This window comes from Gekko japonicus, unplaced genomic scaffold (assembly GCF_001447785.1).
Source record: "Gekko japonicus isolate JY-2015 unplaced genomic scaffold, Gekko_japonicus_V1.1 scaffold1349, whole genome shotgun sequence".
Lineage (NCBI taxonomy): Eukaryota > Metazoa > Chordata > Lepidosauria > Squamata > Gekkonidae > Gekko > Gekko japonicus.
Window position 1 is genome coordinate 313,908 of NW_015174314.1, and position 21,491 is coordinate 335,398.

Here is a 21,491-nt window from a genome sequence, read left to right on the forward strand (position 1 = left end):
CATGAATTATGTTCATAACAAGATATCAGATGCAAGGGGGGGTGACTTTATTTATTTATTATTTATTTATTTACATTGGACTTATATACCGCCCATGACCCCTAATGGGTCTCAGAGCGGTTTACAGTATACTACTACTAGTGTAGTAGTGGTTTACCTACTTAGGGCCACAATTTCACAAGGGGGGGGACTACCTACCGACACCCTGTTGGCGGCACGTTCTCTTCTTCCGGCGGGCTACAGGTGTTATTCTGGGGTCTTCTGGTTAACCGGCGACCACCTCCGGCAGGCTTGATGTTTCCTTCTGCGCGCGACTGCTCTTCCGGCTGCAGCTTCCGGCTTAAACTGTAATTTTAATTTTAATAAGTTATATTGGGCTATTTTATTGATTGTATTCTTTTAGATGTGAGGTTGTATTAATTCTTATACTGGTTTTTAAACTATTGTAAGCCACCCTGAGCCGCCTCGGCGGGAGGGCGGGGTAAAAGTCTAATTAAATTAATTAATTAATTAGTTGGGTTTAATTCTATGGATATTCCTCCTGAATGCATATCTGGATGAGGTTTGCTGTGTTTGCTTTCAGTTATTCTGTATTGGTTGAGCCTCACAAGTATAATCATCTGTGATATATTTGGTTTGAAGGAAGCTTATCGTGTGCTACCATGTAATCTAGCACTGGGGCCCAAAAAAATACGAATTTGGAGTATGTTGGAGAGTTTTTGTGATCTGTGTATGGAATCTGTTATCTTGGAAGTTAAGCCAGGTCAGCCCTGGTTCGTACTTGGATGGGATACCACCGAGGAGGTCCAGGGTCATTACAGTGAAGAAGGCAAAGGCAAACCACCTCTGTTCATCTCCTGCCTTGAGAATCCGTTGGTCCTCGGGTCGCCATGATTCAGTTGCAACTTGACAGTACACACTTGTTATGATTTTGTTGCTCAGTCAGTAGCACCCAGTAGTAGTTTGCAAACTGCCTTCGGGTTGCAGGTTCAAACCCTTTACAGGTCTTAAATCCTGATTTAGCATGGCTTATAGGAAGACGATAAGGCTGTACCAGTGGGTAGAGAAACAAGGGACAAGGTGCAAGGTTGAGAGTTTTATTAGACCGTCTAGTTCCCTGTGCATTTCACTAAAAATGCTTCGTCAGGGGATCTTGTATAAAAACTTCCCGGGTTCCCGCCTTGAACAATTGGAACAGCCAATCTACTAAAACTCTCAACCTTGCACCTTAGCATGCCTTATAGACAAGATAGTTGAGGCCACATTCTTTAAAAGGATATTATAGCTTTGGAAAAAGTGCAGAAAAGGGCAACTCGAATGATATAAGGGTTGGAACACTTTCCCTATGAGGAAAGGTTAAGGCGCTTGGGGCTCTTTAGCTTGGAGAAACGACGACTGAGGGGTGACATGATTGAGGTTTATAAGATTATGCATGGGAAAGAGCAGGTAGAGAAAGAGGTACTTTTCTCCCTTTCTCACAATACAAGAGCCCGTGGGCACTCCATGAAATTGCTGAGCAGTCGGGTTAGAACGGATAAAAGGAAGTACTTCTTCACCCAAAGAGTGATTAACACTTGGAATTCACTGCCACAGGAAGTGGTGGCAGCTACAAGCATGGACGGCTTCAAAAGGGAATTAGATAGGCATATGGAGCAGAGGTCCATCAGTGGCTATTAGCCACAAGGTATAGATAGGGGCTCTGGGGCAAGTGATGCTCTGTCATCTTGGTGCTTGGGGGGGTCAACAGTGGGAGGGCTTCTAATGTCCTGGCCCCACTGGTGGACCTCCTGATGGCACTGGTATTTCTGGCCACTGTGTGATACAGAGTGTTGGACTGGATGGGCCTTTGGCCTGATCCAACATTGGCATCTCTTATGTTCTTATGTTATGTTCTTTAAAGATACTATATTTGTGGAGCATGTGCTTTTGGAATAACTTCTTGTGACCTTGTTGGTACATTTGTGAAACTTTAATTTAAGCAAAAGGAATAGCTGCTTCTACCTATCTAGGCCTTACTAAATCTGCAGGATGAATTGCCTAGAATCAAGAACTTGTTTTCGTCAGCCTTAACTGAATAACATGGCGATTTGTACGAACTGTATAGCCTGTACATTATTATGTCAGTATAAAGCCCCCACCCCACCCCAGTGGTGTGCATATTTCACGGTGATGGTGTGGGGATTGTTTTTGTGATTTGAAGGTATCATTAGGCCAGCTTTATGTAAAATCTTTATTTTAAACTACAGTGAAGCAAGAAGCTAAATAAAAGGCATCCTTGTCTTTTTGAACCATATACCTAGTGAGATATATATAGTCCACAAGAAATGGAAGCCACAAATCCATAATATCAGGGAATATTCAGGAACACTAGGAAGACTGTATAGAGTATAGCCTGTGTGAGCCAGCATGTAAGAAAAAGCGTGTTTGGAATCACAAGTAAGGATGCTAGTGTCGAAACTGTTAGGGGTTAGATGGTGATGACTGTCTGTTTGGCTAGAGCGAGGAGGACTGCCTTCCTTCAAGAAAGGCCAGCCTGTATAAGTGCTGTGAAATCTAAGGAACATCTTTTTTTTTGCAAAGTGTGAACATATTGAAGCACTTGTTTTGGAATCAGTTTCTAACCTTTTGCTATATTTGTCGCATCTATCTCACTAAGCTATATCCTATCTGATTATTCTCTGGGAAGCTTAATGTCTTATCTTCTCTTTTGCTTATTTTCCTTTGGAGGGGTATGAGAGAGAGAGACACACACGCAAACCTGTGCAGTATGGGCAGGCCTGTATCCCCCCCAGGGGCCCACGTGGCAATGCCCCCTCCCTAATCTGCCCTGCCCAGGGCATCAGTGGATGATGGCAGAGAGGGGGCAGGCTGCCCCCTCCCTGCTGTCACCCATGGATGCCCTGGCAGCCCTTGGGAGCACCCACCCACAATGCAACCATCTGGCTGGCCAGCCAGAGGGCTCGGTTGGCCTGCCCACCATGTTAGGGATGCCGGGGCGGCCCCTGGAGCCGTGGCCGGGGTGGTCTTCCTGAAGGCCAGCTCCAAATCTGCCTTAGACTGAGTGCCGATGGAGGGAGGCAAGTGTGTGGTGGAGAAGACAGAGGGTGGGAGGAAGAGCCGCCTGCGGGCCAGGCTGCAGGAGCTCAAGGCGGCCTTCCTGGAGAGCAGCCCGTGAGTGAGGCCAGGAGAGGCCATGCAAGCGTGTGGACGGCTGCTGGGGGGGCTTCTCCAGGGGGAGAGAAGGAGCAGTGGTACCCCCCCAACCCGTCTTCCCCCACCCCTCAGAAAATTGCCTAGCTACGGGGCTGAGTATGGGGTTCCACAAATATATTCACTAGCGGCAAGAGCATCTGTTTAGTCTGGTGAAATGCATGGAGACTCTTCTTTCTGACCTCACACTGGGCTTCAGGAGCACTTCAAAGGCAGCAGCCCTTCTCACTGCTTCAAAGTGCAACGTGATGGCAGGGAGAATCCCCCCTCCCCGATTCCCTCACCTCATAAGGAGAAAGGATCCATCCAAACACGAGGGATGCCAGCCTCCAGGTGGGACCGGGTATCCCCTGGAATTACAGCCCAACTCCAGATTACAGAGATCAGTTCCCCTGGAGAAAATGGAGGCTTTGGAGGGTGGACTCTATGGAGGGTGGACTCCACTGAGGTCCCTGTTCTCTCCAGGTTCCATCCCCAAATCTCCAGGAGTTTCCCAACCTAGAGTTGGCAACCCTACTCTTCTCCAGACCCTGCTGGGAGCTGGGGACCACCTGGCAGCAGCACCAAATACTGTCCATCAGGAGGATATAGGTGTATTCAGCTTGAACTGGAATTATGTAGAGTTTGGAATCTATAAGATCATGCCCACTGAAGGTGTTCAGATCTCTTATCTATTTATTTACTTGTTTTTGCTAAGACAGTGAGTATTGTCTCAACCAAACTGGGCCTATATCTGTTTAAAATCACCTACAAATTTAATGCTGCAATCTGTTAAACTTTTTTTTTCTGTGTGTGAAAATGATTAGAGAGACATAATGGGGGGGGAACCTACTTCCACAAGTATGATATAAAAGTTAGCAGAACAGGTTGTTACCCAAATAGGCAGTCTCCTATTTAATTGGGAGAATTAGCTTTAAGGAGATGGAGTGAGTGGGGGTTAACTGGGATTCTTCTTAAGTTTCCCTTAAGAAAACTCTTGAAATAAACCAGGCAGATATTCAGCCGGTAAAGCTTTATTAAAAGAGAAACGAAAGGGCAGAACATGCATACACACAAAGAGGAAATACACACAAGGCTAGCTAAGAGGAAATCAGGGAAGAGAGGGGGAAGGCTATCATTACCAGTCTCAGAGATAGAGGTCTGCAGAGGTAGCAGCAAAACAACCAGCATTTCACAGGGGGGGAAAGAGAAGGCCCAAACAGATTTGGGGTGTATGTATGGGTCCAAGAATACACACACATACCGGTGTTTATGGACTCCAGATATAGGGCAAAATATTCCTTGAGGCAAGCTGACATAAGCGTCCCCAAAACAATAACTTGCTGTGGGTTTTGGAGGTGGACAGTGGTTTGGGAGAAACTTGATGGGTTTGGTGAAATAGTGTTAAGTATTGCTTAATTAGGGTACATGGGTGAGGAGAAGTGAGGCTGGGGGTTGACAAGATTAATCCATAGGTCCTTGGGAGACCCATTGTCCTAAATTATGCATCTCTCTAGGGTGGGGAGGAGGTCGTTAGGTAGCCAGCCACTCTTAAACCTACATGCCTAGGCTTGTATCTGGCTGGCATCCATTTTGTGTCATATTGGGCTAGGCAGTGTATTGCAGTTATGTTATTGGAGGTTATATTGTAAGAAGGGTGTTTATGGTTTTCTAGCTATAAACTGCCCCTCAGAGAGAGAGAAGGGGTCGGACCGCTAACAGGGTGACATTGAGGAGTGTGTAGGTCCCACATGATGCTTGCAGACTCCTTAGTGAGAGTGCTTGAAGCTGCGTAACTAGAAGAAAAGCAACCTGATTTGTGTAGGTTGTTTTTTCCAATAGCACGGTATTTGCATCTAGTACTGAATAGAAGCTAGAAACATACTTTCCAAGACCTTCACTCGTTTGTGGGGCTATGAAAGGATTTAACAACAATCGCATGATGTTAATCTGTTCCGAGTGGTTTTCCACCTTTGGAACTGGGGGAAGTGTGACAACCACCCCGTGAAGCTGGTTAGTCTGAGAGAGAATGAAGTGAGCTTCCTGACCAGGTGGAGAGTCAAACCTGGGCCTTCCAGGTCATAACCATCAGACCACATTATTGGGATGCATGGGAGATCTGCAGATACGATCCATATTTACATCCAGCACTGAGGAGTAAATAACTTGTACTGAGTAAGTAACTTGTACTGAGACAATAGGGACAATATGATGAGGGATATGGAGTAATGCATGCTCTCTCTCGGCCTAACAAGTTCACAGGGTTGGTACAAGGATAAATTGTGGGGGGGGGGAGAATATGTAGCTTAGCTCTAACACTGAGCTCCGTGGAGAATAGGCAGAGTAAAATAATATAATACATGCCCTTCCACTATCCACATGTATGTTTTATGGTGGAAAGCTGGGGGAAAGAGGGCACAGTTCAGTCTATGAGAATCCTCCATATATGGGTGCCACCATCATGGTGGATATGATTGTGCTTGCTGTGTTCAGGGGTGGCCTTAGTGATTCTGGGGCCCTGGACCTCCCACTGGCAGCCTGCTCTTCCAGCTGCCACTTGGAGTGGTGGTGGTGGGGAGTAGATAAATTGGCCTTGACCTAACAGTATGATGTCACTTCCAGGGAAAACCTGGAAGTGACATCAGTCCTTTATAGGAATTGCCAGGAACTCTGTGGTTTTACCATAGAGTTTCTGGCAATTCCTAGAGAGGGTTGGTGTCGTTTCTGGGTTTTCCCCAGAAGTGATGTTATGCCATTGGCAACAGCACTCCCCCATGTCCCTGCCCGCCCACCATACTCCATCCAGTTGCCAGTTGCCAGGGCCTGGCTGGCAACCCTAACCTCCCACTGGCAGCCTGCTCTTCCAGCTGCCACTTGGAGTGGTGGTGGGGGGAGTAGATAAATTTTCTTCTTGGCCTAACAGTATGATGTCACTTCCAGGGAAAACCTGGAAGTGACATCAGTCCTTTATAGGAATTGCCAGGAACTCTGTGGTTTTACCATAGAGTTTCTGGCAATTCCTAGAGAGGGTTGGTGTCATTTCTGGGTTTTCCCCAGAAGTGATGTTGTGCCATTGGCAACAGCACTCCCCCATGTCCCTGCCCGCCCCCCATACTCCATCCAGTTGCCAGGGCCTGGCTGGCAACCCTACCCTGGACAAAAGTCATGGATACCCACTGTATTCCCATCCAGTCTACTCTGACCAAGAATAAACACCCAATGTTTACAAGACATGCCCCTTTAAAAAAGCAACAAGGTTTGTGCTTTTACTTTTATTGTCCACTGCCATTTTCCATTACTCCCCACACAAATGCTGACCCTCAGGCACCTGTCCTAGCACAGGACCCTGGGCAAGTTGCCAGGCTGTCCCAAGGGTACGACCATCCTTGCTTACCTCAAGAGAGAAGGGACCTGACATGTTGGTTTTGTGCAAGCAGAGATCCCTCATCCGAAATCTAAGGTGGTACAGTCCAGACAAAGATTTATGACTTCACTTGCTCTTTGTGTGATCTGTGCCTTGGATGGAGTCCCTTTAATGGATTTCCTCAGAACACAGTCCGTAATTGCAGGCGGTTCAATATGACGAAAGATTACCCTCTTTAAAACATTGATGTGATTATATTATTGAGTTCTTTTTCATCGAGGTCTCTAGTGTTGTGACAATAAATAAAATAGTATCCGTAAACAAGATAACTTTTCAGTTCAGGTGGGTAGCTGTGCAAGTCTGTAGTAGAAAAGCAAGATTCAAGTCCATTGGCACCTTAAAGAGCCAGCAAGATTTCCCAGGTATATGTTTGCGAGAGTCAAAGCGCCCTTCATCCTATTAGTATCTGACAAAGGGAGCTCTGACTCTCAATATCTGATAACCCTTGGAAATTTTGTTGGCCTTCAGGATGCTCCTGGACTCAAATATTGCTCTAGATAACTCTTACTGTAGTTGACAGCACAGCCTAGGGCTCTTGTATTTACCACACTGGATCTCCCACTATATCTCTGCGTCCCTCCTGTGCTCTTTGGGCAGCCCTCTCCTGGTGGTGACCCCCTCCGACCGACTGTTTGGTAACAGTCCGGTCGTGGGCTTTTCTGCCCTGGGGCCCCATCTTTTGGAATCGCTTACCATAGTGGGAGCAGAGGGCGCCTTCGCTTCCAGCATTCCAGAAAGCATTTGGTGGAGGCTGAATTCTTTCGGGAAGCTGGTTGTTACTGATTTTATCTTGTCTGTTTTTTTATCTTGCTGATTTACGGTTATGTTGTCCATTTGTTTGTTTGCGACGTGCCAAGTGTTGTTAGCTGCCCCAGTCCAAGGAAATCAGGCAGGATATAAATATTTAAAATCGATAAGAGCTGCAACGGCCAAGCTCCCAAAAAGCACCTTTAGGCAGCCCCTAGTAACCCTACCAAATCTTTAACCATGGTGGGCTAAAACGTCTCCCAGTTAAGGTAGCAAGGAAAAGAAGAAAAACACACCTCTCTGTATGTTTCGTATATATCTTCCAGTGCTGCTGTACCATGAACATTTTGGGAAACGCTATGGACCACTTCCATGGGGGATGGGGGGGGGATGTTTCAGGAAGCACTTTAGTCCCCCCCCCCCCCGATGAGAACATAATGTCTGAGTGCTTGTACCTTTGAAACTGTTGCTGCAATGCTACCTTTCTTAAAACATCCTTATTTTTACTTTGGGTGTCAAACGTAACTAAGGGATTATCCACTACCCATGCAATCCTGTTACATTCATGAAGATGAACTGGAAGCGGTCTTTCTAAAAGCCCCATCTGCATGTGTTGTTCAGCTCTCTTCCACTGAAAGAATCTGCAGGGCATGTTTTCTTTTTTCGTCACAAAACCCTTAGAGTCAGTACAGATACAAATAGTTATGGACCAGTGGTCCTTTATTTATTGACTAAAATATTTATATCCCACAATTCTGGGCACACAGATGACTAGGTTAGCTTCCATTCTCAACAATAAATGATTGCCAGACGCTGAACTGCAGGCTGTGGAAGGTCAGTAGTTCAGCAGTTCGAGACACGAGTGCCGCATGACGGAGTGAGCTCCCGTCTCTCGTTCCAGCTCCTGCCAACCTAGCAGTTCGAAAGCAAGAAATTGCAAGTAGATAAATAGGGACCACTTCGGTGGGAAGGTAACAGCGTTCTGTCCGCCTTGGTGCCGGCCACATGACCACGGAAATGTCTTCGGACAGCGCTGGCTCTCCGGCTTTGAAACGGAGATGAGCACCGCAACCCTAGAGTCGGATTCGACTGGCTTTCGAGCAAGGGAACCTTTACCTTAAAGTGGGAGGAGGAGTTCTAGCATGAAGGTGCCACCACAGAAAAAGCCCGGTCTCTGGTGGCCACAGGGCCGGCTCCAGGTTTTTTTGTACTCTAGGCGAGGGCACCTTGTGGTACCCCCCATGCCCCCAATTATGGGGTTGCCAACCTCCAGGCAGGGCCTGGAGAGAAGCTGCTGAGCACATGCGCCACACACAGAGTGCAACAGACTACCTCGGGAGGTGGTGGATGCTCCTGAATTCAAATATCAGAAGTAGTAAGAAATTCCAAATCATTAACAGGAAAAAGAGCATGAAAAGCATACACCTACCCACCAAAATCCAACACATAAAACATATATTACCGTGCATGTTTCTAATCCTTCCATACAAGACAATAAAAATAGGTGTGCCTGGAACGAAAATCTTCACAAAAGCATTCCCGCTCCCCCGCCACATATACCCACATATTCAAGCTCAGATAACAGATCTCAGCCAACAAATCACCTTTCCATTTTGATGATTGAATCAGGCCCAAGAAGATGAAGTTGCACGAACAGAAAGCCCATTCAAGAGAGTTGCGCGGGATGTGCGGGGGTGGGGTTATGGACTTGGTGCCCATTTTGGCCAGCCGGCTTGACCAGAGAGCTCTGGGTCCTCCAAACGTCCAACAGGTCCGACCCTTCTCCGCAGCACTGAGGCACAGCAACAGCCGAGGGAAGCAATGGCGTGCGCCCGGCGGGGGTGTGTGTGTTTTGAAAGCTGCCTTCTCCTGCTCAGACACGTTGCGAAGCAGGAGCCCTACCCAGAGCCCAAGCAAGACGCATGGAAAGGGGGGGGACTTTCTTGCTCCCCCCCCCAACAGAAATGCCCCCCTCTCCCCCCTCTGGCTACTTACGATCTCCAGGCAGATCCAGGGAGTCCCGAGACAGGCCTGGCGCTCCCTCCCCTCCGCTCTCTGCCCCTTCTAGCCTGCCATCCCATGTTCTCCAGAACTTGCTGATGGTGCAGCTTGGCTGAGGCGTCTGCGCTCGGTGGTGCACCCGCGAGAAGCAAAATCGAATCTCTTTTCCCCACTTCTGCCACGCCATTGCTGCTGCGGTACGACGCAGGGCCTTTCGTTTGTCCCACCTGGCCAGAAGAGGAGGCGGGCCAGAAGCCTCTGCCCCACCAAGGGCTTCCCAGGGAGCCGCCTCCCCCACCCGCCAGGGTGGGGTGGGGCAGGGCGGTCTGAGGCCGGGCTGGGAATTGGGGGAGTGAAGAGCCGGCAGTGGCCAGTACATGGCAGGAGCTTTTGGCGGGGGGGAGGGTGGCTCAGTCCGGCGCCCCCATGATGGCCGCGCTATAGGTGAGAGGCTAGCTTGCCTAGTGAGCGAGCCGGCCCTGGGTGGCCACTAACCCCTGAAGGTTGGGGCACAAACAGCAGGGTTTCTGAGGGGTTCTCAACTGTGGTGGGGAAGCTCCTAATTAGAAGAATGAGCATTAATCCTGGCTCCAAATGCTAGGTTCAGATTACTCCCTCCCACTTCTCCATCAATTATGGTTAACATTGATTGGCATTAAGCCAGCATGTGGTCAAAGGGGTGGTGTGAATTTCATGCGAGAGGGGGAGAGAATCCCGCAGACTGAGCCGTTAACTCTGGTTAAGAGACAACTTTATGTTACATCTGTGCCAGCTCTTAGTAGTTAGTAGTTACTCTTTTGGGTTGTGAAAACAAAATGTCAGCTTTGCTAACGGTTTCAAAAAAGTTCTGTTGTCAAAATGAACCTGCTTGCAGAATTCCATTTTCCAAAAAGTGCCTTTTTAGATGAACGTTGTTTCCTGTGTGGGATTACAAATTTGAAGAGCTCGACTGACAATGTAGCTTCATCGGAACAGGAAACCTTTTTGAATTCTTGCTTTTTAAAACTTTTATGTTTTTCTTTTGTTCTTCTTGTTTCCCAGTTTGTTCTCACTGTTGTCCAAGAAGCACAACAAAGTTCTGGAGCAGGCCACACAGTCCTTGAGAAGTTCCCTCTCTTCAGATGGTTCTCCGCTTCCGGATTATGTGAGTAGTGAGCTTTAATGTTTTAGGGAACATGTCAAAATAGCAGCAGCTGCATCCAAAATAGCTGCTGCTGCATCCCTTAAGTCTGCAGAAGTCTATCAAAGTGTTTGACAAAACCCGGCAACCACCAAACACCAAAATATAGGAAGTTCAGTTGATGACATCATGTCTGAAAACTGACTAAGAAAATAAAAAATATACTTGCGAATGGCAAAATAAAAAACCACAGCTATTCACAGCAATTTTACTCAAGTCTGACAGCCTGCAGTTCTTGAGCACTTGCATTTGATTGCCAGAAGTGTGTGCAGCAGGGGAGAACACTGCTGGCAAAGGATGATGGGAGTGGGACACGGAGGGAATGAAATACTCTGGCCGCTATCCAAAGGGCCACAGCCCTAATTCCTGCATACCTGTGGCTGCTTCGGGCTTGCTTCTCTCAAGCAGTAGCATCCCCTCAGATTTTGAAAACAGTCTTCTATCTCATATTTTGCGATATTTATATACTGCTTTACAGCTTTAAAAGTTTTCAGGGCGGTTCACATCTACGAGATTAAAAGAATAACAAGTAAAGCCAAGATTACTGCATCATACAATCTTTATCATCAGATATATCAGGGGTGTCAAACATGCGGCCCGGGGGCCAGATTAGGCCCCCAGAGGACTTCTATCACGCCCGCAGTGGAACTGGCTGTCTTCTGCTTCTTCTTCCAGTTCTGCTGCTGCTGCATCATCATAGGTTTGCAGTTTACAGATATATCTGAACAGCATACTCAAGATTGCAAAAGCACAGACATTTTGGTGCAATAATTCAGAGCAAGAGGTGTCAGTTATCAGACACTGTTAAATAAACAAAATATTTCAAGAGTGCTAATGTTTTAAGCATGATTTTATTTTAAGAAAAAAACCCCTTTGTGTTTGTGTCCTTTATAAAGTTTATATCTCCGCTACCTGGCATTACATTTTATGACACGCATGGCCCAGCCCAACAAAGTCTAATTTATGTCAGATGCATCCCTCCTAACAAATGAGTTTGACACCCCTGAGATAGATCAAGCAGCAGAAAGACTTTTCCTTCCTTGATATTCTTTTCTAAGGAAAAATTTAAGGAAATTAAAATGACAATATTCAGCATAATTCAACACTTTCAATTAAAAAGTAGCACAGATCACAAAGAAAAGTCACTCCACAACGAATGGACACAAAATCTAAAATAATTTATGTCCATATTATAACAAGTAGCTGGATAGCTGCTGAAAAGATCCTACAGGTTCTCCATTCATTCTTGGCTGAATTAGATCAATACGTTTAGCAATTTCAGCTGAATTCTAGAGTGGATCCTTAAAATACTCTACATTTCATCTTCAAATGCCTCTTCACCTGTCCCCCAAATGAGGCATATGAGGAGATCTGCGGCGCTGGAGGCTGTACCTCTAGTGGCCGGCTGGCTGGTCTCCTCCAGAGAAGGTATCCTGAGCATCAACTCACTGGAGGGCTTGTATGGGAGTCAGTAATCTAGTCCCAAACCACTGAGGCCTTGAAAAGTCAGAAACTGTTCCTGTGCGACTTGGTCATTTAGTGTTTAAGGGGGAAAGCTGAAAAATTCCTCCAGGTGTACCCGAGCCCTTGGGCATGCCCAGAATGGTTATTTGGATCCCAGCCTGTATCTTTGCCTTCCAGCCAGCATCCATCCATATATAACATACGATGTGCATTGGGCTATGAGAAAAAACCTCTTAGACAAAATTAATGAGCATATAGTAGTGCGATCAGTGCATGCAACAGTTGTATTATAAGCATACACAGGGATGCCAGCTGTAGGTTGGGAAATACCTGGAGATTTTGGGGGTGGAGCATGGAGAGGGCAGAGTTTGGGGAGGGGAGGAGCCTCAGAAGGCTATAATGCCATAGGGTGAACTCTCCAAAGCAGCCAATTTCTCAAGGGGAACTTTTCTCTATTGCCTGGAGTTCGCTTGTAATAGCAGGAGATCTCCAGGTGCCACCTGTAGGTTGATAGCCCTAAAAACATAAGAGAAGCCAATGTTGGATCAGGCCAATGGCCCATCCAGTCCAGCACTCTGTCACACAGTGGCCAAAAATACCAGGTGCCATCAGGAGGTCCACCAGTGGGGCCAGGACACTAGAAGCCCTCCCACTGTTGCCCCCCCCCCAAAGCACCAAGAATACAGAGCATCACTTGCCCCAGACTGAGAGTTTCTATCTATACCTTTTGGCTAATAGCCACTGATGGACCATATATTTATCTAATTCTTTCTGTACCTACGCTATCCCATGCATAATCTTGTAAACCTTGATCATGTCATCCCTCAGTCATCATTTCTCCAAGTTAAAGAGCCCCAAGTGCTTTAACTTTTCTTCATAGGGAAAGTGTTCCAACCCTTTTATCATTCTAGTTGTCCTTTTCTGCACTTTTCCCAATGCTATAACATCCTTTTTGAGGTGTGTTGACCAGAACTGTACACAGTATTCCAAATGAGATTACACCATCAATTTATACGGGGCATTATGATACTGGCTGATATGTTTTCAATTCCCTTCCTAATAATCCCCATCATAGCGTTGGCCTTTTTTATTCATGAGTTCATGTGTTTGCCCGCGTAAGCAAGTAAATATAATGTGCATACACTAAATTGTATGCACACACCCTAGACATAAATGCATGCCATTATAATTACCCAGACTTCTCTCCTATACGCTGTGTCTTACAAAGAAATGACTTTGCCAAGATTTATTCACATGTAACTCACAATTACTTCTGAGATATCCACTGGTTTCCTCTTTCTTGGGTATTTTCCATCCTTATTCCATAAGCTCTGAGGCTGAAAATGAATCTGTGTATTCACTGAGTTTTTGTAAACTGCCAAAGAAGCAAGAACTTTATAGATATATCCCTGTGTGTGTTTGTGTACACACACAGAGAGAATGCTGAACTGGCTATGCTAAGAATAGCAGTGATTTAGAGTTATTAATATGGCATACCCCTTTGGCAATATTCTGGTAACAGCCTTCATGGAAATTTTAAGGTAAGTTAGCGTAGAGTCCCTTTCTGATGAGTTTATTGGAGAGGAATTTTGGATCCTAGCACACTCTACAAAAACTGGATAGGGAAGATGCCAAAGGAAAGAGGATTTGGGGCAGCAGTCACACCATCAGTGGCTATTAGCCACAAGGTATAAATAGGAACTCTCGGTCTAAGGCAGGTGATGCTCTGTATTCTTGGTGCTTGGGGGGGAGGGCAACTGTCGGAGGGCTTCTAGTGTCCTGGCCCCCCTTGTGGACCTCCTGATGGCACCTGGTATTTTTGGCCACTGTGTGACAGAGTGTTCGACTGGATGGGCCATTGGCCTGATCCAGCATCGTCTTCTCTTATGTTCTTATGTACCTTTTGCGTGTGCTTCACTGCGTATCTAGTCTGCCTTTTCTGTCAGTGGGTATCGCCAACAGGGACCATCTTTGCCACGGCTTGCATTTGTCCGGCACTGATATTCGGAAAAGCATCTGTCTTGAAACAGCCTGGGATACGCTCAAGTATAAACTACTCATGAACTGCGCGTGAACTTTCCTGGCTGCCAGTTGCTGTGGATCTGGACTCCAGAGAAGCAGCATATAAATATACGAAATAAATAACTGGACTAAAGTTTATATACACATAAATATACACTTCTCTGGATGCTCTCCAGGTAGGCCAGACAATTAGGGATCTTCTTCGTGGTCTCTGTGCTCCCGCTGGCCTATGTCCCCGCGGTGGGGTTGTTTCAAACGGTGTAGGACTTGCGGCCTTAAAATATCCCCCACCGACGGGCACTCGCTTTGCCTCGTTTGTTTAGGGGAGTCGCACTGTGTCTCTAAGTGCAGACATTGCCGAAAGTTCTCGAACCAGACGAGAAAAAACAGGGCAGCTCGTCTACACTTGGCCCTGATGGAGAAGGCACTATCTCCACAGTCCTCTTCACCGTTGGACACGTCCGGGCACGCCTCGATGTCCACCTTGGCTGCGGACACTTGTCCTCCCGTTCCGGGATCATCGACGTCGACGGTCGCAATCGATGCTTCGGCACCGAAACGATCGACGCCGATAAAGGACCACCCCGTACCTTCCAAGATCCGGAAGCAGGGCAAAGACTCACAGCAGTCGAAGAAACCTAAAACGGACAAACCCAAAGTCCATAAGGTTTCGGCTAGTCAGGGTCGAGATCCCACGCAAGAACCTCACCCGATCGGTTCGGATCTCGACATCGACCTTACTCAACAGACAAATCAGTCGCAATCTGATATGTCGAGCCGTCAATCCTCTCATGCCTCCCCAGAACGTGGAGTCGAGGATCGGCACCGACCAACTTCTCCTCCCCTGACTTGGGATGAGAGGCAATGGCATTATTTGTACGGGAAGCGATACCCATACCCTTGGGCACTCCCGATACCACCCCCACCTGAATGGGATCGTCAGTCGGTGTCATCCCGCATTTCGCGCTTTCAAGATCGACCATCGGTATCGAAGCAGTCGATACCGACGCATCCACCAGACCCGGTTGTGCCCCCGATTAACACACCGGCACCGTCTCAACCTGAATTACTCGAATCATCTCCAGAACCATCCAATGTATCCTCCGATTCAGATGGCTTTTCTGAACATATCGAGGATGTAGATGCACAGCCCACCTCGCAAGATGTGGAAGCGGATTTACCTATTTCTCCATCAGAGGATGTTAAGTCTTATGGAGATTTTATTCAACGCATGGCATTAGATCTATCTATGACTCCTACTCTCGTTGCCAGTTTTGTGGATGATAACGTTTTTGACATTATGCACTCTAACACTTCGCCCTCCGTGGCTCTACCAATGACAAAAGTTCTCTTGCAAACTACCAAGGACTTTTGGACTCGTCCAGCCTCCATTAATGTCTCTAATAAGCGTCTGGATCACATGTACAAGGTCCAGGAATCAGGGGCTGAGTTTTTATACACACACCCAAAGCCCAATTCTTTGGTCGTCTCCTCATCCACAAAAGGAAAAGCGAGTCACTCTACTCCCTCAGAAAAAGAAGGGAAAAAGTTGGATTCGGTTGGTAGAAAATTCTACACTGTCGGTGCAATGGGCATTAAAACGGCGAACTATGCCGCCTGCATGGGCCGTTATCAATTCAATTTATGGAAGCGTTTGAATGATTTCCTCCCGCACGTGCCCAAAGAGTGCCAACCTCAGATTAAAAGGATTCAGAATGAAGGGATGGTCTTGGCTAGACACCAAATTAGTGCTGCCAAGCATTCCCTGGAATCCGCTAGTAAGACTCTAGCAACCTCTGTAGCGTTACGCAGACATGCCTGGCTCCGCTCTTCATCATTGCCATATGACACCAGATCCTCGGTGGAAGACCTTCCCTTTGAAGGTTCTGGATTGTTTAGCTCCACCACTGACACGGTTCTGCAGGAAATGGATAAGAGTATCAAGACGTCCAAGAGTTTGGGGATCTCCCCCACGACCAAATACTCGAAATCCAAGCAGTGGCCTAGGCAACCTTGGTCGACCAGGCAACCGTACAACAAATCACCTACGGATCAATGGCAAAGACCTCCCTCCTCTCAGTCACGGTCTTTTCCCCCGAAAAATAAGGGACAATCGTCCGGTGCCTATAAGTCGAAATTCCCTAAGAATCCCAAACAGGGACTTTGACTTCAACCTTACTGCTCAGACTCGCCTTGCACCCTTCCTGCACGCATGGCTCGCCATTTCTACGGACAAATGGGTGCACTCTATAATAAGAGATGGCTATCTCATAGAGTTTTCTCTGACTCCCAGAATCTCCCGTTTCATCAGAACCCCGGCGTCTCCTGCCCTGCTACAGGAGGTACAATCGCTGACACAAAAAAACGCTATAGAGAAAGTCCCGATGGCGGATTGTTGCCGCGGGATTTATTCCAAATATTTCACAGTCCCCAAGAAGGACGGAGGACTTCGTCCAATCATGGACCTCCGTTTTCTCAATCGGTTCATCATTTACAGAAAGTTTCGCATGACCACGTTGCAAAGCATTTTACCACTCCTGTCTCCAGGGACTTGGATGGTCACTTTAGATCTCAAAGACGCTTATTTTCACGTCTCCATCCATCCTCGTCACAGAAAGTTCCTCAGATTCGCAGTCGGGGAGGACCATTACCAATTCAAAGCCCTTCCATTCGGGCTCTCTACCGCCCCCAGGGTTTTTACGAAGGTAATGGTGGTTGTCGTCGCTCATCTTCGCCTTCAGGGCATTCAGATCTTTCCGTATATAGACGACTGGTTGATGGTGGCAGATTCAAGAGAATGTCTCCTTCAGCACATCACCATCACATTGTCGGTCCTATCCTCCCTTGGAATTCTGGTGAATTTACAGAAATCCATGCTGCAACCTGCAACTCGCGTGCAGTTCATAGGAGCTGTCATAGACTCCCTAGCCACTCGGGCGTACCTTCCTCGCCAACGGGCAGATACCATTCGTCTGGAAATTCAACGTTTGTTCCAGTCCAACGTGACATCAGCGGTCCACATTCAGCGGACCTTGGGTCTCATGGCAGCCACCACTTCCGTGATCGAATATGCACGCCTTCGCATGCGCCCGTTGCAGCTGTGGTTTCTAAAGAAATTTCGCCCTTCCATCCATCCTCCGAGCCTTCAACTGGTAGTGCCTCCGCAGGTCCTCGTCTCCCTGCAGTGGTGGCTCGTGGACACCAATCTGTTGGCGGGTGCACCGTTCCAACCGATCGTTCCCGTAATGTCCATCACCACAGATGCCTCCCTGTGGGGTTGGGGTGCTCATACAGACGACACTTGTGTGGGTGCTCCATGGCAACCCCTTTGGAAGAGTCATCATATCAACTATCTGGAACTGCTGGCCGTAAAGTTTGCCCTAAGATCCCTACTCAGACAGGTTGTAGGGAAGGATGTGTTGATTTTTACGGACAACACAACTGCGATGGCTTATATCAATCGCCAGGGCGGGACCGTGTCCAGGTCCCTTTGCAGGCTAGCTATGGACATATGGGAAGAGTGCCTTCATTGGAACATCACTCTCCAAGCTGCCCATCTGCCAGGAACTTTGAACCAACAAGCGGATTTCCTGAGCAGAGGGGGAGCATCGGACCACGAATGGGAGTTGAACTCAAAGTATCTCCTTCCTCTTTTTCAACATCTGGGACATCCCCACATCGATGTTTTTGCAACTCGATTGAACAAGAAGTGTCCCAGGTTTTGCTCCAGAGCGGGGTTGGACCCTCTGTCAATGGGGGACGGTCTGTTGATGTCGTGGGCTCACGACTTTCTATACCTATTTCCTCCGATTCCGCTGCTCCACAGGGTGCTTGTGAAAATACAACAGGACAAGCCCCATTGTCTCCTGGTAGCCCCCTGGTGGCCTCGGCAGGTGTGGTTTCCGACACTGCTGCGGTTAGCCAAGGGATCCTTCGTACACTTCCCGCAGGAGTTGGATCTCCTCCAAGCTCAGGAAGGCCAGGTCCTTCACTACGATCCTCTGAGTCTCAAGTTGACTCTATGGGAAATACGCTTTCAGTGATGGATGACCGTATCAATGAGGTCCTGTTGAATTGTCGTAAACTGTCTACTAGGACGTCTTACGCAAAGAAGTGGGATTTATTCCTACAGTACTTGAGTTCTTCCAATTTACCTCCTCCGCCAGTGGATTTGAGGTCTATTTTTGCGTTTATTTTGTCCAGAATGGACTTGGGACTCAGTTTTTCTTCAGTTAAGGTGTATTTAGCTGCGGTGTCAGCTTTTCATCCATCTATTGATGGGTTTTCAGTTTTCTCGCATCCTCAGACGAAACAGTTTTGTAAAGGTCTTATTCGCCTGTACCCTCCCCGTCGTTCTCCGACTCCGGCCTGGGATTTGGCTTTAGTTTTGCGGTTTTTGATGGGAAAACCCTTCGAACCACTGGCCACTTGCTCTCTAAAGTTGTTATCGCTCAAGACTGCGTTTCTGGTGGCCATTACTTCTGCTCGTCGAGTCAGTGAGTTGTCTGCTTTAAGGTGTGATCCACCATACTTGATTTTTTCCCCTCATGGGGTGTCGTTGTCTTTGGACATCTCCTTCTTACCGAAAGTCGTTTCGGAGTTTCATCTACGTTCAGATATAGTTTTGCCGTCATTTTTCCCGTCTCCTGCCAATGAAGAGGAACGGAAATTGCACTCTCTGGATGTTAAGAGGGCGTTGCTGTTCTATTTGGGCAGGACCAAGTCTTTTCGTCAGTCTCCAGCCTTGTTTGTTGCTCACAGTATGCCCTCCCTAGGGAAGAAGATCTCTTCCCAGACGCTGTCCAGGTGGATTGTGGAAGTAATCAAGCTATGTTACGCTTTGGCTAAGAGACCTCTTCCAGGTCAACTTCGCGCCCACTCTACAAGGGCGGTGGCGGCTTCCACAGCTTTCCTGAGAGGGATGCCATTGGAGGACATCTGCAACGCTGCGACTTGGGCTACTCCGCTCACCTTTGTGAAGCATTATGCCCTTGATGTCCGGTCTACTCGTCGTGTGGCGTTGGGTCGGTCTATCTTGCAGACGGCGCAGGTGTAGGGCCTCGGCCCCTCCTCCAGGTAAGAGTTATTGCTTGCTATTCTCCCAAGGGTGTGATGCACAGAGACCACGAAGAAGATAGACAGGTTGCTTACCTGTAACTGGTGATCTTCGAGTGGTCATCTGTGCATTCACACCACCCGCCCTCCTTCCCCTCTGCTCTCGGCCCTTCATCTTGTTTCTTTGAAGGCTGTTGGGCGGCGGTCAGAAGGAACTGGCGGGATCTGCGTGCCCCTCCTTGGTCATGCGCAGTGGAACCGGCGCGTGACCTGGGAGAGGCGCGAAAATCCCTTTTGCTAGCTATCGGTACCGAGAAGGTCAGCGCAGGCGCAGAGTATCCCAAGGGTGTGAATGCACAGATGACCACTCGAAGATCACCAGTTACAGGTAAGCAACCTGTCTTTCTCATTTGCCCACTTACAGCGGGAGACCTCCAGGCAGTTACAGCGCTTGTCCACTGATGCTTAGCTAATATGATAATCTTACCGTAGAGTTCCTGGTGATTGCTGGAGCTACCCTTCTCACTTCTGTGTAGCTCTAGGAATCGTCTGGAACTCTATGCTCAGCGTAAATAGATGAGGCCTTATTTTTCTTTTTAATTTTTCTCCCCAGGACGGTCCCCCTCTCTCCTTTGGCCCCAGTTTCCGCCCACCGATCAGCTGAGCATTGACGGGCAAGGGCTACAATTGGCTGGAGGTCCCCCGCCATACGTGGGCAAATGTGAACCCTGTCTATACAGGGTTATATCTAATTTTATGCATATATTTTGCGTATATCTCGGAGTGGTGTTGAGGACTTACAAAATGATGATTATAGCACGCTCTGCTCCACTGGCTGTCATCGCTCACACCTGCCACTTCGCATGTAGCTAGGCCTCTTGTTAGCATTCATAGGACACCATTTTGTAATCATGACCACATGAAGCTGCCTTGTACAGAATCAGACCCTTGGTCCATCACAGTCGGCACTGTCTACACAGATCGGCAGCGGCTCTCCAGGGTCTCAGGCAGAGGTCTTTTGCATCACCTGCTACCTGTTCTACCTGAGCCAGTTTGGTATAGTGGTTAAGACTCTCTGGGAGAACCAGGTTTGATTCCCCACGCTGCCACATGCAGCTGCTGGTGTGCCCTTGGGTGAGTCACAACTTCTTTCAGAGCTGTTCTCTCATGAGCAGTCCTCGAGAGAGCTCTCTCAGCCCCACCTACCTGACAGGGTGTCTATTGTGGGGAGGGGGAGGGAAAGGAGATTGTGAGCCACTCTGTGACTCCTTCGGGTAGTGAAGGGCGGGGTATAAATCCAATCTCCTCCTCCTCCTCCTCCTCCTATAAACTGGAGATACTGGGGCTGAACCAGCGGCCTTCTGCATGCAAAGCAAAGGCTCTTCCATAGAACCACGGCCCCTCCCCTCACGAGGCCTCAATAACTGTCCAGCTTGTATAGAATTCCATTAAGGAGTGTATTTATTTATTATTTGCTTATTTATTAACACACACACCCCATCCCCCTGGTTCAAAGTGGCTAACAATAATAGATTAAATAACATTTCCCGTTAAAGCCAGAATAAAATATCAACCCCCCAAATCCATCTCTTGTGCCGCTGGTTCCTCAGCCTCTGGCTTGTTTCACAGATGCTGATAAGTATATTTTCCCTGTTGAGATTTTGAGTCTCTTAAGAGATTTCAGATATTGTTAAAATCTTTACTTGGCTTAGCGAGCTCACTGTGTTTCCCCAAAGCTTAATGCCTCTGTTATCCCCTGACTCTTAATACCCCAAATCCAGATCTAGCCATGCTTCAAGAAAGGTCATTTACATGGGGTTAAGCAACTGCAAAATGTGAATAGCAATGCAGTGTGGATAGAGAGTATCTGCCTTCAATTTTGCATTCCAGTGTGCATTTGGATGCACATCTGGTGTTTGTACACCCATAGTTCATCATCCGGCGAGCAGTATGCACACAGAGACCTGGTTAGGCATGCGAACCTACTTGGCAGGATCAAGGTGTACATGTTTGACAGCTTCTTATTCATCAGCCGTTTGCCATCAGTGAGTTTATGTTTGCATCCATAACAGAGAAGTACTTTCCCAGCTGTTTAGCTGTCAGCTCTAATGCCTAGGGGGCCTTGGCTATTGTATTCATTCTTACAAGGTGGAGTGGTTAGAGCAGGGCTCCCCAACATGGTGAGAGCAGGGGTCCCCACCCGTGTTCCCTCTAATCTGAGCTAGTGTGAGCTAGCTCACAGTTTTTAGCCTCCAGCTCACATAGCCAGTTTGGTGTAGTGGTTAAGTGCGCAGACTCTAATCTGGGAGAACTGGGTTTGATTCCCCACTCCTCCACTTGCAGGTGCTGGATGACCTTGGGCAAGCCATAGTTCTGTCAGGGCTGTTCTTGAAAGGGCAGTTCTGGTCT

The 21,491-nt window shown here is 47.7% G+C and overlaps 1 protein-coding gene across 1 annotated transcript in view; it reads left to right on the forward strand.

Moving 5' to 3' along the window:
• DYM (dymeclin) overlaps positions 1 to 21,491 on the forward strand; it is a 294,566-nt gene that overhangs the window by 181,245 nt on the left and 91,830 nt on the right. The window contains exon 14 of the mRNA XM_015424156.1: positions 10,403 to 10,505. Coding sequence (XP_015279642.1) covers positions 10,403 to 10,505 — 103 coding nt within the window. The remainder of the gene's footprint in view (positions 1 to 10,402; positions 10,506 to 21,491) is intronic.